The sequence below is a fragment of the Pleurodeles waltl genome, chromosome 3_1 (genome assembly GCF_031143425.1).
Source record: "Pleurodeles waltl isolate 20211129_DDA chromosome 3_1, aPleWal1.hap1.20221129, whole genome shotgun sequence".
NCBI classification, from domain to species: Eukaryota; Metazoa; Chordata; class Amphibia; order Caudata; family Salamandridae; genus Pleurodeles; species Pleurodeles waltl.
This window is the reverse complement of record NC_090440.1, coordinates 1,909,761,598-1,909,778,621: the sequence shown is the minus strand read 5'-3', so window position 1 is coordinate 1,909,778,621 and position 17,024 is coordinate 1,909,761,598. Positions and strand designations below refer to the sequence as shown.

Here is a 17,024-nt window from a genome sequence, read left to right as displayed (position 1 = left end):
TGAACACCATCCAGGGATTGGCAAGTCAGTTACAACAAACTAGTGCATTCCTGGAAAGCATTCATGGTGTCCTGACCTACAGAAGTATTTCCAGGCTCTGGCCTCCTCACTGATGGCAGCCAGTCAACCCCTACCTTCCGTCCCCCTTCCAACTCCTTCTTCCTATTCCAAATCCCCCCTTCCATACCTACCCAAAGCACACAGACAGACCTGCAGACATCAACATAAACAGCCAAGAGGAGCACACCCAAACACAAGCACCACAAAACATACTGGCACACACACAAACAGCCACCCACAGACACAACAACACTGACAACTTCCCTGGACACCCCAGCATTACACACACCACATTAAGCATACCCACAGGCACCACACCAACAGTCAGTGACACAACCACCACACCCATCAAACACACAGACATCACCCTAGCTGACCTGCAGATATCTAGCACAAACACCACACCCTCAGACACCACAACTACAGACACACAGACATCCATCACATTCAGCCAACCCACAGTCACCACCCCAGCAGCCACACACCACTCTCACATCTCCCAGCACCTCCACCTCCCAGTCCCACAAAAGACAAAAACGCACTCACTCACCCACCCAACAGACAGCCACCACACACAAGCATACCTCCCAGAAGCACGCACCATGACATCCACACCAACACAGCCTTCAACCTCCAAATGCCGACCGCCTTCTGATGACCGTCCGTTGCCCTAAGAATGTTTTTTGCTTGACCTAAACCTTTGCCATGTTCCCTACACCCTGTCCCAAACACAAGAAGCCCCCACCCACATCCCAGGCCGTCCCTTCCACCTCAAAGGCCTCCCCTGCCCCCCCTGCAACCACCCATAACTCCCCCCAAGAAAAGGTACACCCCACCCAAGAAGAAGATCATCCCTCCCAAGCCCCCCCCCCACCCAAATCTGACCCCCGATAATTCCTGGGGTGCCCGCTGCCCCCTTTATGCCCCTTCAAGTGGAGGTTCCCTGGCAGTTAAGGAGTCAAGTCTGAGCACAGTGATGTACATTAACATTTGCTTATGGACTGGCCAATGGCCTTGTACAGTTTCCATTTTCTTTGTTATTTAACCCAACCAGTTGGTTTTATTTGGGTATATATTTGTCCTGCAATTCCTTTATGTTGTTCCTGAGTGACTTGTGTTGTGTGGCTACGGTTGTGTGTGTTTGAGCCTGCTTGCTGCTCCATTTGCTGTTGTTTGCAGAATCTGACTTTTTGGGCAGTGCTGGTGTCCCCCAAGGGAAGGGTATATGTTGGGTGTATGGGAGTGTGTGTAAATGCAATGGTGGTGTAAATGGCATTGTGTACTGTTTGTTGTGGAAAGCATGTCACCTTGTTGTGTCCAATGTGAGCATGTACAGGGAGTGCAGAATTATTAGGCAAATGAGTATTTTGACCACATCATCCTCTTTATGCATGTTGTCTTACTCCAAGCTGTATAGGCTCGAAAGCCTACTACCAATTAAGCATATTAGGTGATGTGCATCTCTGTAATGAGAAGGGGTGTGGTCTAATGACATCAGCACCCTATATCAGGTGTGCATAATTATTAGGCAACTTCCTTTCCTTTGGCAAAATGGGTCAAAAGAGGGACTTGACAGGCTCAGAAAAGTCAAAAGTAGTGAGATATCTTGCAGAGGGATGCAGCACTCTTAAAATTGCAAAGCTTCTGAAGCGTGATCATCGAACAATCAAGCGTTTCATTCAAAATAGTCAACAGGGTCGCAAGAAGCGTGTGGAAAAACCAAGGCGCAAATAACTGCCCATGAACTGAGAAAAGTCAAGCGTGCAGCTGCCACAATGCCACTTGCCACCAGTTTGGCCATATTTCAGAGCTGCAACATCACTGGAGTGCCCAAAAGCACAAGGTGTGCAATACTCAGAGACATGGCCAAGGTAACAAAGGCTGAAAGACGACCACCACTGAACAAGACACACAAGCTGAAACGTCAAGACTGGGCCAAGAAATATCTCAAGACTGATTTTTCTAAGGTTTTATGGACTGATGAAATGAGAGTGAGTCTTGATGGGCCAGATGGATGGGCCCGTGGCTGGATTGGTAAAGGGCAGAGAGCTCCAGTCCGACTCAGACGCCAGCAAGGTGGAGGTGGAGTACTGGTTTGGGCTGGTATCATCAAAGATGAGCTTGTGGGGCCTTTTCGGGTTGAGGATGGAGTCAAGCTCAACTCCCAGTCCTACTGCCAGTTCCTGGAAGACACCTTCTTCAAGCAGTGGTACAGGAAGAAATCTGCATCCTTCAAGAAAAACATGGTTTTCATGCAGGACAATGCTCCATCACACGCGTCCAAGTACTCCACAGCGTGGCTGGCAAGAAAGGGTATAAAAGAAGGAAATCTAATGACATGGCCTCCTTGTTCACCTGATCTGAACCCCATTGAGAACCTGTGGTCCATCATCAAATGTGAGATTTACAAGGAGGGAAAACAGTACACCTCTCTGAACAGTGTCTGGGAGGCTGTGGTTGCTGCTGCACGCAATGTTGATGGTGAACAGATCAAAACACTGACAGAATCCATGGATGGCAGGCTTTTGAGTGTCCTTGCAAAGAAAGGTGGCTATATTGGTCACTGATTTGTTTTTGTTTTGTTTTTGAATGTCAGAAATGTATATTTGTGAATGTTGAGATGTTATATTGGTTTCACTGGTAATAATAAATAATTGAAATGGGTATATATTTTTTTTTGTTAAGTTGCCTAATAATTATGCACAGTAATAGTCACCTGCACACACAGATATCCCCCTAACATAGCTAAAACTAAAAACAAACTAAAAACTACTTCCAAAAATATTCAGATTTGATATTAATGAGTTTTTTGGGTTCATTGAGAACATGGTTGTTGTTCAATAATAAAATTAATCCTCAAAAATACAACTTGCCTAATAATTCTGCACTCCCTGTATGGTGTTGAACTTGTCCAAGGGGGTTGTATTTTGACTGTGAATGGGTCTATGTTGATGTATGTTTCAGATTGTGTACGGGATGTGACATGTACTTGGTGCCCGTGGCGTGCCCCCCATATGATGTGGACAACGGCGCTATGATCTGTTTTTGAGCTGCCTGATTCAGGTAGATGTGTGTACTTATGGTCTGTGGCGTCCATGGCGGCATTGGTTTTATGCACCTTTGAGGATCATCAGCAACTGCAGGTCATGTGTGATGGACTCCATGGCAGCAGCAGATGAGTGAGGCTGCTTGCAGGTGAGTGTCTTCCTTTATACTGTCCATTTCCGCCTTCTAAAATGTGGTGGTTGGACCGCCAAGGTCACATTGACTGTGTGCAACTTCGTAATATGTCAGACGGAAACGCAGGCTACACCGGCCTGCTGGTGCAGCCTCGTGACCATGGTGGTCTCTGCTGCATGGCAGTGCCGGCAGAACCACAGTGGTCCTTTCTCTATAGGCCTGGTGACCGCCATGCGGTCACCGCCATTTGCCCGCTCCGTGGTCAAAAGACCGCGGAGGCCATTCTGGCTTTCCCGCTGGGCCGGCGGGCGCCCGCCAAAGGAGCACCCGCCGGCCCAGCGGGAAAGGCCCTGCAACACAGAGGCCGGCTCCGAATGGAGCCGGCGGTGTTGCAGGGGTGCGACGGGTGCAGTTGCACCCGTCGCGATTTTCACTGTCTGCTAAGCAGACAGTGAAAATCATGCTGGGGCCCTTTTAGGGGGCCCCTGCACTGCCCATGCCAGTGTCATGGGCAGTGCAGGGGCCCCCAGGGGCCCCACGACACCCGTTCCCGCCATCCTGTTCCTGGCGGTAAAAACCGCCAGAAACAGGGTGGCGGGAAGGGGGTCGGAATCTCCATGGCGGCGCTGCTTGCAGCGCCGCCATGGAGATTCAGCCCAGACAGGGGAAATACGGCGGGAAACCGCCGGATCCCCTTTTCTGAAAGCCGCGGTCAGAATGGGCAATGAAGCACCGCCAGCCTGTTGGCGGTGCTTCCGTTGCCCGCGGCCCTGGCGGTTTAGGACTGCCAGGGTCAGAATGAGGCCCTTAGTGTCTGATTACCACCTTGGCAGAGGGGGTTACTCCGTCCCTAAAGTGACAGATATACTGTCCGCTTTTTTACAAGTTCCATAGAATATAATGTGCACGATCGAATGTTAGTAGTTTCTACACCCCTCTACGTATGTATTTTTTTGTGATTTATATTGAATATTTTTGTATTGTGTTTTTGAATTTTTATGAGTTATTTCCTAAATAAATTAGTTGTGATTGACTGGCAAATAATATATATCATAGAAATAAGGTAAGATAGTGATTTTATTTTCAATCCAATGTAGAGTCATTTATCAGGAGATGATGACACTTCTCCCAATGTACATTTCATGGTTATTTGTGAACTCTTTCTGGCTAGAAGACAAATTTCAACCCCAAAAATATTGTTTTGCTTAAAAGCAATACTTTTTTTGAAACTGAAAAAAGAATGCAGGACACATTCTATAACACTTAGGGGGTGATTCTGATTCTGGCGGGCGGCGGAGGCCGCCCGCCAGAATTCCGCCCCCATTATACCGCTCCGCGGTCAGAAGACCGCGGAGGGTATTATGAGTTTTTCCCTGGGCTGGCGGGCGGTCTCCAAAAGACCGCCCGCCAGCCCAGGGAAAAACTCCCTTCCCACGAGGATGCCGGCTCGTAATCGAGCCGGCGGAGTGGGAAGGTGCGACGGGTGCAGTGGCACCCGTCGCGTATTTCAGTGTCTGCAAGGCAGACACTGAAATACTTTGCGGGGCCCTCTTACGGGGGCCCCTGCCGTGCCCATGCCATTGGCATGGGCACGGCAGGGGCCCCCAGGGGCCCCGCGACCCCCCCTACCGCCATCCTGTTCATGGCGGCTTTCCCGCCATGAACAGGATGGCGGTAGGGGGGGTCAGAATCCTCATGGCGGCGGAGCGCGCTCCGCCGCCATGAAGGATTCCCCCGAGCAGCGGTAAGTCGGCGGGAGCCCGCCGACTTGCCGCTTCTGACCGCGGCTGAACCGCCGCGGTCAGAATGCTCGTGGGAGCACCGCCAGCCTGTTGGCGGTGCTCCCGTGGTCGGTGGCCCTGGCGGCCACCGGCCGCCAGGGTCAGAATGACCCCCTTAGTAATGATGAAAATTATATGGCAACACATGGAAGAAAATAAAATATTAAACCAGAACAAAAGTGGGATTATGAAAAATACACATTGTTATATGTATCTTATTGACTATTTTGAGTGTTTTGGGGATTAGCTGATTTTAGTAAAGCATTCAATATCTTCCTAGATAATAAACTCATAGGTAACTTGGAACAAATCTGTTTAGATATGATGGTTATTGTAAAACATAAGGCGTTTCTTTTGGTAACAGTTGACTAAAGCTCATGATTACATAAGAAGCTTTACATTTGAAGAGAGGTTTGTATAATAGTCCCAGAGAACCAGTACTAGAACTGGTATTATCTAATATGTTTACAAGTAATGATACAAGAGCAAATAGTTTACAACTGAAAAAATATGAATTCAGGCAATATCAGAGGATAAATTTCAGACGTATGGAATAGCCTTCCATTGCAGTAGGTTGGTAGTTGATTTACGCAACCCTTCCAAGATAAGCATGATAAAATATACTAGCATATCTGTCTGTTTTGCATCTTGGAAAGGCTTAGACATGATGTTTAAAATGGTGTCCTCTGACTGTATATATTTTACGGCTGTGTTTCTTTGTATGTTTCACCAGTTTGGTATAATGAATTGGAACAGTTAACCTTTTTCAAGAACTTCATAATACTGCATTTTGAAAGTTGGTGTTCATATTACCCCTTATTAGGAGAGAATTGCAAAAGCTCATGGCTCCCAGTGTGGCTTCTGCACCCCTGGGATGGTGATGTCCATGTACACATTGCTGAGGAACCATCCTGAGCCCACCATGCAGCAGATAAACGAAGCTCTTGCGGGTATGTTGTCTAGATGAATTACTGTGACCTAACTATGTTCACCGAATACAGCCAGTATATGTTTATTGCAATCAAGTTTCCATTGTGCAAACACTTAAACCAGCACATATTTATTATGAACACCACTTTCTCTGTGTACATGTCACATTTTTTCCAAAATATTTTGAACCCAGATAGTTTTCTTATATATGCACATTTTGTTGATGAATGAAGGAATGCTCATTGTGCTTCCGACTTAAAGGAGTGGATGGAAGGCAGATTCACAAAACAATTTTTTCTATGTGAGGCGGTTGACTTGGTTGCAAAGTACATCGAGGGTACATTCAATGGCCTAGTTTATAACTACAAATCCCTTTTCTTCTTGTGATCTTTAACTTGCTTGGTAACTCTAAGAGTAGGTTTTGGTTAGAGCATGCTATGGGAGTGTTGTATTTTGTTGCTAAGCTGTGGTGGGTCCTTCCAGTAGATTCGTTTTGTGGTCTGACAGAGATGTTTGAGACAAAGTGTGTTTTTGCCGATGTTTTTGCAACTCTGAAGCCATACACTGATGAATAAAATAGTTCTGAGGTCTTATGTGGTGAAGACAGCAGTAAATGGTCTTAGTTATTGAATACATTAATGCATTATTGAAGTCATCAAGTGAAATATGTCATGTTATTTCTGTTCTTTGATTCATGATTTTGGCCCGCATCCATTACACATGCCATAGTGTTTCACACAGCTTTTGTTGTAAATGTTGAATGAGTAGTCACAAAGCAACTGAAAAAAGACACAGAAACACACAACCTTCTCAATGAATGGCCATCAGGTATCAAACCTTGGACGAAGCACATGACCTGTGCTGCCCAGTGTGAAGCAGAAATGATTCTCCATCATGTGCAAGGGCTCCAGAGCCAACTTAGTTATACTAGACACTCTAGGTATTTTTGAAATAACATACCATCTTATTGAATTAAAACAACTGTGATATTGAGTATGATATCCCAAAAATTGTATTTTTATACACACTCAAAGAATAAATCCTATAAATCCTAGACCAATTTAGAAAAATGAAAATTATTTTATATATGTTTCAAACCCAAGAACTTTGTAATCAGGTAAGTAGACTTTCATGCATAAATACTTTGCAGTTTCAAAAATCAACACAGTGCAAATTTTTTGTTCGGCAAAGTTAGCCTATGGGAGGAAACAAGAATGCAGTTTTTCAGACTTACAACTTACAAATCCAGTTTTTGGGGTTTTAGGTCAACACCAGGCAAGGTTCAAATCAGTACCAAGAGTGCACCCACTGCGGCACGGGGCGGCCGGGTGCAGAGGACAAATTTGGAGTCGGTGTCCAATGTTAACCAATGGAGACTGGGGGTGAACGAAGATGCGCTGCAAACGGTTGAGTAAAGCGGTGTCAGTAGTTGATCTCCTGGGGTTGAGGTAAGCACAAGGTGGGGGACATAAGGAAGCACCAAACTTACACCCTCGGAGGCACAGAGCCGGCCGGGTGCAGAGTGCAAACACAACGTCAGTCGCCCAGTGTTAACAAATAGAGACTGGGGTAACTGAAGATGTGCTGCTCACGGGTGAGTAAAGTGGTTTCAGGAGTCGATCTCCAGGGCTTGAGTTATGCACGGGGTGGGCACAAGGCAGCACCAAACGTACACTCTCAGTGGCACAGGGGCAGTGAGTGCAGAGAGCGAACACATCGTTGGGCACCCTATGCAAGTCAATGGGGGAAGATCAGTTTTAGGAAAAGGCTGCAGGCTCAAGCCAGGAGGCTGAATGAAGAAAACCCACAGCTGCCCAAGTAATTTCTGATGCTAGAGGACGTAGGGACACCATCGGTCCAGCTTCCCAAGGCCTAGGGGCTCTGGGTGCAGGGGTGTTCTTTGGCGTTCAGAACAGCTTATTGGGCAGGTCGCGGTCAGTCTTCGGTTTGAGGCTGTATGCTTTGAGGCAGTGTCCGGCAGGGGTCAACCCACGTTGGACTCAGATTCGCTGGGAAACCTTCACAGGACTAGTGGGCCACATGGACTTGGGGTGTGGGCATAGGGCACAGAGGTGGGTCCGGAGGCAGTTTCGCAGATCCTCAGGACAGAGTTCTTTTTCTTTTAAGTTTGTTTCTCCTTGAACAGGTCCACTGTTCTCAGGGGATCTTGATTTTTGTTGAAGGCAGGCAGTCCTCCCAAACCTTTGGAGGTCGCTGGACTGCAGGAGGGGTTGTCTTTTGATGCAGGATCGTCGAGGGCTGCAGACAGGCCGGTAGGGCTGGTGCCAAGTGAGTTAGTGTCTGCAGGCTTCTCTACTAGTGTGACTCTGTATTGTTTGGCTTTTCTTAAGTCGCCAGGAATCTGAGTTCTAGAGTTTAGGGGTGCCACCTGAACACTGAATGTAGGGGCATTACAGGGTGTCCCAGGTGGTAGCCAATGGGGTACTCACCTTTAGGGTGACTACACCCTTTTTATTACCACTTCTTTTGGGAAGTGAGCATAACCCTAATCCTATTGGGCTAATTCCTTCAAAACAAGATGGAGGAATTTAAAATACATTAGTGTCCACTTCAGCTCATCCACCTTAGGGGTGGGACTGGCATGAAGTGGGCACTTCTCCTAATTGAACTAATTTTCCCACCAGTACTGCTGCCAAAAGTGGGGACAGGAACTGGGGGTCGACCTTCTCTACCATTTGAAGAGGCCTGGATCACATTACAAAGGCAGCAAGGCCTTTGAAGCTCCCTGGAATGTCCATCCTGCCTGGACAAGGTGTTAACACCTCCCTCAGAGCAGACCTTTGTTTTGAGCTCCAGAGAGAGAATGTTGACTCTCACCTCAGAGGGCCAGAACTCTGTCTAAGGTGGCTGCACAGCTCTTGACTAGTCAGTGTCCATGCTAGGAGTTGGTAGGTTTTCAGGGGTACCTCTAAGGTGCCCTCTAATTGCATGTCTTAATAAATCCATCACTTGATTTAGTGAGGGTTTATTAATATGCAATGTTTGATACCAAACATCCCTATCTTCAGTGAAGCCATCATGTAGCTGGGGAACTCGTAATGACCGGTGTCCAACATGTGCTTAAAATGGCTTCCCTGTTTACTTACTGTGTCTGAGAATGGACAGAGACATAGCATTGGCATATCTGCTCATGCAGGTATGCCCTCAAATGTATTATAATGCACCCTGCCTTCAGGACTGGAAGGCCTGCTAGAGGGGTGATTTACATATGTTGCATGCAGTGTAAAGGGGACAAGGCACACAGGTTGTGTGCCATGTCGTGTTTTCATTTTAGTTCTGCACCAAGACACGCAGCCTGCGAATGCAGCACTGTGTGCACTTAGTGAGAGGGTCCCTGAGGGTGGCAGAATTTGTGCTGCACCCCTCAGGGCCTTCCTTTAGTACCCCATAACCTAGGTACAAGGTGTACCATTTACTAGGGACTTATATTGGTAGCTAATTGGGAAAAACAACTGTACGTTTTTGGGAGAAAGAGATATGGCACTAGGGATCTGTTTAGCAGGGACCCAGTGCACCTTCAGTCGAAATTGCACCAGAAATCAGGCACAAAGTGGGGGGTGACCATGTCAAAATAGGCACTTTCCTACAAATATCCATAGGACTATGATAGGATATGAATGCATGCTTATTATGTGGCTATAACAATAAGATGGCTTACTGGCTTTGAATTGATGAACTGCTGGGAACTTAAATCACAATGTATGAGGGAGTCAGTGTAACAGTTGATACATACTCAGATCGCCAACAATCCTGGAATTAAGGTGGTTAAAGAGAACAAGGTAGAGCAAAACAGCAAAGCCAAAACACAATCTGTAATAAAGGTCTAAATGTAGACAGTTATCTGGAACCTAGAAAGCTGTAAAACGGAAGAAAGCAAAAAAGATTAAGAAACAAACTATGATAGATCAATTAAGTTGCCAAGCGAAAGCACCAGTGCAACAGGGAAAGTTGCCAGGAACCTTATTAGTGACATTTTGCATCCTAAACACTGCAAACATTGCCCTGAAAGACCCAACCCTTGACCTCTATTCAGCCTTGACCTCTCTACATCTTAGCCACTACAAGCTGGTTCTCCACAATCATGCTGGAAAATGCCCTACATTTCTTCTCCGCTACATTCCAGCAGCAAACCAAGATCTAGAAATCCCTTGGCTGTTTCTACATGTATGCCCCCCTTAGTGCCCCTTTTTCTTAGTGCTAGTGTGTTAGACCTAGCACCTTTGGCGTGGTTTCCCCTGTCATTTTGCCTCTGCTTCCTGTATTTTTGACTGGGTGCTGGATTTCATTTTTGCTGGTTTTGGTACTCTGGGCACTTTACCACTGCTGACCAGTGCAAACGTGCAAGTGCTCTCTATCTAAATTGCGATTATGGTTGGTTATCCCTGATTGGCATATTTGATTTACTAGTAAGTCCCTAGTAAAGTGAACTAGAGGTGCCCCTGGCCTGTAAATCAAATGTTACCAGTGGGTCTGCAGCACTGGTTGTGCCACCCACATCATTAGCCCTGTAAACATGTCTTAGACCTGCCATTGCAGTGTCTGTGTGTGCAGTTTTAAACTGCCATGTCGACCTGGCAAGTGCACCCACTTTCCGGAACCAAACCTTCCTTTTAGTACAAGTAAGGCACCCCTGAAGTAGGCCCTAGGTAGTCCCATGGGCAGCGTGCAGTGTATTTAAAAGGTAGGGCATGCACTGGTGTGTTTTACATGTCCTGGTAGTGAAATATTGCCAAATCCATTTTTCACTATTGCAAGGCCTATCTCTCCCATAGGTTAACACGGTGATTGCCTTCAAATACATTTTAAGTGTAATTTCCCAAGGGGAGCAGATAGAGATTTGGAGTTTGGGGTCTCTGAACTCACAATTTAAAAATACATTTTTGGTAGAGTTTGTTTTCAGATTGAGAGTTTGAAAATGCCCCTTTTAAAAATAGGACATTTTCTTGCTTAACCATTCTGTGCCTCTATTGGGCTGCTGTATCCACGCCTGATTCAGACTGACAGTTGGGCTGTTTGTGAATTCACTCTAGACACTAACACAAAGGGAGCTAGGGCGTGTCCTGCATATCCTGATGTGTCTTCCTGGGCTACAGTGGGAGGGAGGACCTGACACCCACACCTGAAAGGGCTGTCCCTGAAGTCACACAACAAAATCTCCAACACCCTAGAGTGTGGCTGGGGCAGGGCAAGGAATAGGCAGGGTCTTGTGCACTACAAAGACTTACCTTTGAAGTTTGCCTACTTCAAAGGCAGAAATGAGTATAAGTATTGGACTGCTGACCCCACAATTTTAAAACACTTCTGGATCAAGAGGAAGCTCTGCGACGGAGAAGAGCTGAAGAGCTGTGAGGAGGAGTACTGACCCTTTGCTGTGTGTGCTTTGCTGGTTGGCCAGCAGTTGCTGCTTCTGCCTTAGAGAGGACAAAGACTCGACTTTGCTGCCTATCCTGCTTGTGAAGTTTCTCCAAGGGCTTAAACTGAGCTTGCCTCCTGTTAAGAAGTCTCAGGGTCATTGATCACGTCATCTGCCAGCACCTGGGATCTCTTGCTGAGACTCCCTGACTTGCCAATTTGTGCCACTCCAGTCCCTGGGCCCTTGGAAGGAGAAGCTAGTGAAACCTGAGTGAAAATCCACGCACTGGAGTTGAGCAGCAGAAAAATCAATGCAGCACTCACACCTCAGCTGTAAAACGACCCAGCACCCACATCGTTGCTGTAAAATCTGGATTTTCCACGCATTGTCCCTAGGTGTCAAAACTTCAACATCACTGTGCGGACCCAAGGCTGCTTGTCCGGAAATTGACGCATCCTTTCCCTGCGAGGAAAGAATCAATGCATCACTTACCTGGTGGAGAAAGAATTGATGCATGGCCTCACTTGCGAGTAAGGAATCAACGCATCACTTGCTCTTCTGACACACCCTTGCCCCTGCAGCTTTATTTTTGATGCACACCAGGTACTTTGTGCTAAAACAACGCAACCATTGACTTTTATGGCTTAAGACTCTTAACTTTTAAACGTAATATCTTTTCTTGTGTATGTTGAATTTTTGCCGTTTTGGTCTTGTTTGATTTAGATACATTTTGGCTATTTTTCTAAACTGCTGTGGAGTCCTTGTGTGGTGTTTTTGCTGTGTTACTTATTGTGTTTGTGCAGATACTTTACACATTGCCTCTTAGATAAGTCTGACTGATTGTGCCAAGCTAACAAGGGGGTGAGTAGTGGTTATCTTATGTGTGTGACTTTCTTACCCTGACTTGAGTGAGGATCCCTACTTGGCCAGGTTGTAAAGTGACTGCCAACTAGAGACCCCATTTCTAACAAGGTGTATATGGGAACTTGTGATGACAAGAAGCCACTAATCTAGGAGTATGAACATACGAAGCGGGTTCCTAGGAGCACTCAGAAGTACTAAACCCCTTCCAGGCTAACCAGGTAGTGCAAATGTCCCTCAGTATTCCGGCATTCTGTGTAGCTTCTACCTCATATTTTGTGGCCCCATCTTTAATGACTAGAGGGGGGGATTTGTATTCTTATATGTATCTTGATTGATCCTATGATCCTAGAGATCTGTAAGACTGGGTGAACCCGCCACTACCTAGGAAGAATTAGGGCAACTGCCCCTTGGCCTACTAGTCAACAACAGATATGATTTTTTGTTGGTGGCTGTCAGCAAAGTGTCTATAGACAGCCTTGTGTTGTTGTAAGTGACAGAGAGTGTTGCCTTGAGCTGTGGAGATGCTAGAGAGCAACACAGCAACTGAAGGGCAAACGCTTGAGGTATAATATCAAGAAACAATAATGAATGGAGTCCGAAGGAAGAAAAGAAGGGAAGGTACCCTAATGAAGATTGGAAGAAATGAATGTAGGCCATTTCAGCTAATAGAAGCCAAGTGACTCATTGGTCCCAATGATTCATGTTATAACATCAAACGTATAGTTCTAAGGATTGATTGACCTTTTTAGTTTGTGTTTGATGATTACTTGACTAAAAAAATCACATCAAACGAAAAGGTTCAAAATGTTGAAATAAGCTAGGCCCCCTGCCAGTCGGTATTTCTGTAGGCAACCCATATAATCTCCCAATTTCCTTGGGAATGCTGTACCTACCTGGGGCTCTGTGGCTAGTCTATGTAAAGGTACAAAGTGAACATATTTGGGGAATATGTCTACTATAAACAAGATAACAGTATGCTTTCTGGACGTGGGTAAGTCTGCAATGAAGTCCATCGATATCTACTTCCAAGGCTTGTCTGCTGTACTTAAGGGAATCAATAAACCAGATAAATACTGACAAGTGGACGTCATCTGAGCACAGTGTGCACACTTTTTTACATATTGTTGCACACCCTTTCTCACGGAGGGCCGCAATAAACATTGAGCCGCAAACTCATAAGTCTGCAGTTCTGAAAGTGGCCAGCACTCAGCGAGTCATGCTATCAAAACAGAATCCTTTCTTGTAACTCGAGTTGCTAAAAAAGTAATTTGTTTTTGATTATGGAAAAAGGGTCCGTCCATAATAGTTGTTTTTGTGAGGCTCCTCGTGATTCCTTCTGTTTGTCCCATGAACTTAAAACTGCTTCTATCAAGCCCAAAAAACGTCTAAGAAGGAAATATTCATGTGGTGACCAGCAAGAATGTGATGATGTCCATGTACACATTGCTGAGGAACCATCCTGAGCCCACCATGCAGCAGATAAACGATTCTTCTTTTGGATCCCATTGTCTAGATAAAACATCGGCTGTTCAACTGCGTTTTCTTGGTTTATTCATAGTTTAATAATGAAAGCTAGAGAAAAGCAGCGTCCATCTACCATGCTGCGAACTGGTATACTTCATCTATTTAAAAAACCGTGGGTGTTGTGATCAGTCCCAACAGTCACTGGGTACAGCTGCGGCTCCTTTAAGATAGTGTCTCCAATATGAGAAAGACTCTTTAATAGCTAGCTGCTCCTTGTACTTGAATGATATAGCTTATTGTTTCTGCATGTGTTAAGGTGTGTGTAAAGAAAGCTCCTGGTATATCACTTCCTTAACAGCGCCGCTTTGTGACAGTGTAGCCACTCGGGCAAAAGAAGATGTGTCTGTTTCTGCAATGAATGGGTAGTCTTTGGTCAGCATGTATGAGAATAGGTGCAGTCATAAGCTTATTTTTAACTGATCAAAAGCTTTTTGTTGTTCATATCCCTGTTGAGATGATGTATCCTTCTTGTTCAGCTGAACTTTAGGTGCCACTACAGTGGAAAAGCTCAATAAAATGTCTATAAAAGTTTGCAAGGCTCAAAAATCTCTGAGCCTATTTGACATTAATTACGAGGACAGGGGCAGTCCGACACTCAGAGACCTTTTGTGGCTTCATAGTGTTCCCTTTATCAAATAGGATGAATGCTAAAAGTGCCACAGACTTTGGGCCTGATTTAGAAATTGGCGGATCCATGTGATGGATATCCCATCTGTCGTGTTACGATTCCCAGACACTATAAAGGGATGTAATATGGCGGACCGATTATGCATCACGTTTGTGATAGAGCAACCCCGCCTGTCGAAGTCTAAATCAGGCCCTTTGTTTCAAAAATGCATTTATCTGGTTTGCCATACAAAAAATTTGCATTTAGTCCATGTAAAACGTCCTAGACTTGAGATCTGTGTTCTTTAAGAATTGCTGAAAAAATCAAAACATCATCCAGGTAAATGATGACAAACTTGTATAGGATGCCATGAACATTTATCCAAGCAGGTGTTGAAAGGATGTAGGAGCACTGAGTTAACTGAATGGCATAACTAGATATTCAAAAGGCCTGCATCTAGTATTGAAAGTGTTTTTTTCGTTCATCCCCCTCTTTTATGCAAACTAGATTGCGCGATTCTTCCAATTCTAATTTAGTGAAGACTTTAGAGATTGATCCAACAAACGGAGATCAAAGACAAGGGGTGTAGGAAAGTACCCTCTTTCTTGGCATAGTTACCCCTATTTTCTGCCTCTTGTCAGTGTGTTTGACTGTGTCTACTGGGATCCTGCTAACCAGGACCCCAGTAGTTTTGCCTTGTCCTCTAAAATGTACCTTTTTCTTCCCACAATTGGCATACTAGTCCCCCCATGTAAGTCCCTTGTATATGGTACCTAGGTACCCAGGGCTTTGGGGTTACAGGGGATCCCTATGGGCTGCAGCAGTTAATTCTGCCACCCATAGGGAGCCCATGCAAAGAGTTCTGCAGGCCTGCCATTGCAGTCTGTGTGAAATGGGTGCATGCACCCGTTTTCACTACAGGTCACTGCACCAGGTCACTGTAAGTCACCCCTATCGTAGGCCCTCTCAGCCCAGAGGGCAGGGTACAGGTACCTGTGTGTGTGAGGGTACCCCTGCACTAGCAGAGGTGCCCCACAAACTCCAGATTAATTTTCCTGGACTTTGTGAGCGCATGGATGCCATTTTACGCGTGTACTGGACATAGGTCACTACCTATGTCCAGCTAAATAATGGTAACTGCGAACCTGGGTATTTTTGGTATCAAACATGTTGAAATCAAACCCCAATACGGTTGCAAGTTTTTGAAGTATGATTCCCTGCACTCTATGGGCTCCTTAGAGTACCCCCAACATTGCTACCCCCAGTTTTATAGGGTATTACGGGCAGCCGAGCTGCTGCCACCCCTCAGCCAGGTTTCTGCCCTCCTGCTGCTTGATCTGATCAAGCCCAGGAAGGCAGAACAAAGGATTTCCTCTGGGAGAAGTAGTTAACACCCTCTCCCTTTGAAAATAGGTGTGATTGGATTTGGAGAAGTAGCCTGGACATTGGAAAGGGGAGTGACCACTCCCCTGTCCATCACCACCCCAGGGGTGGTGCTCAGAGCTCCTCCAGAGGGTCCCTAAATTCTGCCATCTTGTTTCCAAAGTTGGCAGGGAACTCTGGGAATATCTGAGTGGCCAGGCAGGTGCCGTCAGAGCCCTCTCCTGATAGGTGTTTTCCTGGTTAGGTGACCAATCCCCCTTTCAGGGCTATTTAGGGTCTCTCTCTTGGGTGGGTCCTCAGATTCGGCCTGCAAGACTCCAGTAGGATTCCTCTGCAGCCTCCACTTCCACTTCTAGCCACTGGAACCGCTACTGGACCCTCCAGGAACTAACAACACTGCAATCAACGAAGAAGCCTCTTCTGCAATTTTGTTTCCACTGCTCCTTCCAGCTTTGCAACATTTCCCTGGCTGCGCATCCTCAGAAGAGAGCACCGGCTCAGCCTGCTCAAGAAGAAGAAGGAATCTCCCTTGGAGTGAAGGAGTCACTGCCCCACAACCACAGGCACCTACAGCAAGCGACGACCGGCTGCATGGATCGCCCCTCATCTAGAGCTGTGTGAATCCTGCATCATGGGTAGTGAACTGTAATAGTCCTCTTGGTCTTCTCTGCCAGCTGTTGAACTTTGGTGGAGGTAAGCCTTTGACTTCCCACGCAGGGCAGTACCCCTGTGCATCGCGTTGTTGCAGATGCCAAGGCTTGTTTGCATCTCCTCCAAGGGATCTTCAGGTGACGTGTAGCGCCAGCCCACACCACTCCTACCTGCAAAGCACAGCCTCCTGCGTGCTTCTCGGCGGTGTGGGATCCTCTTTTGTAGTGCTGCGTGGGCCTCTTCTGCGATTTCTGTGTCACCGTCCCGTGGGACTCCTTTGGGCGCTGCCTTTGCTCCTGTGGACTCTCTGTGATGCTGAGGGCCCTCTGTGACTCCCCCTTCTCGGTTGACTCATCCTGGGCCTTGCTGGTCCCCGGCAGCACCACTTTCCCACTAACCTTAAGTTTGCCTTTGCCAAGGCTTGTTGGTGGAATTCCTGCACTGACACCCATCAGCAATCTTTCTTCCAGCGTGGGATATCATCTGCTTCCATCAGGAACTCTTCTCCGGCTCAAGGGCTGCAGTGCTGACCTGTTCTTCATCACCGTCGACCAACTCCTGCAACTGGAGCTGGGTGGGTAGTAGCTCCTACTCCTCCTGGACTCCACTGTGACTCTTTGACTTGGTCCCCTCTCTCCACAAGACTTCTTTCTTCAGGAATCCACCGCTG

At 46.5% G+C, this 17,024-nt stretch overlaps 1 protein-coding gene across 1 annotated transcript in view; it reads left to right on the top strand.

Annotated features, from left to right (window-relative positions):
• The window catches only part of LOC138285751 (aldehyde oxidase-like), a 588,222-nt gene that overhangs the window by 111,155 nt on the left and 460,043 nt on the right, over positions 1-17,024 (top strand). The window contains 1 exon segment of the mRNA XM_069226091.1: positions 5,845-5,971. Within this exon segment, the coding sequence (XP_069082192.1) occupies positions 5,845-5,971 (127 nt within the window).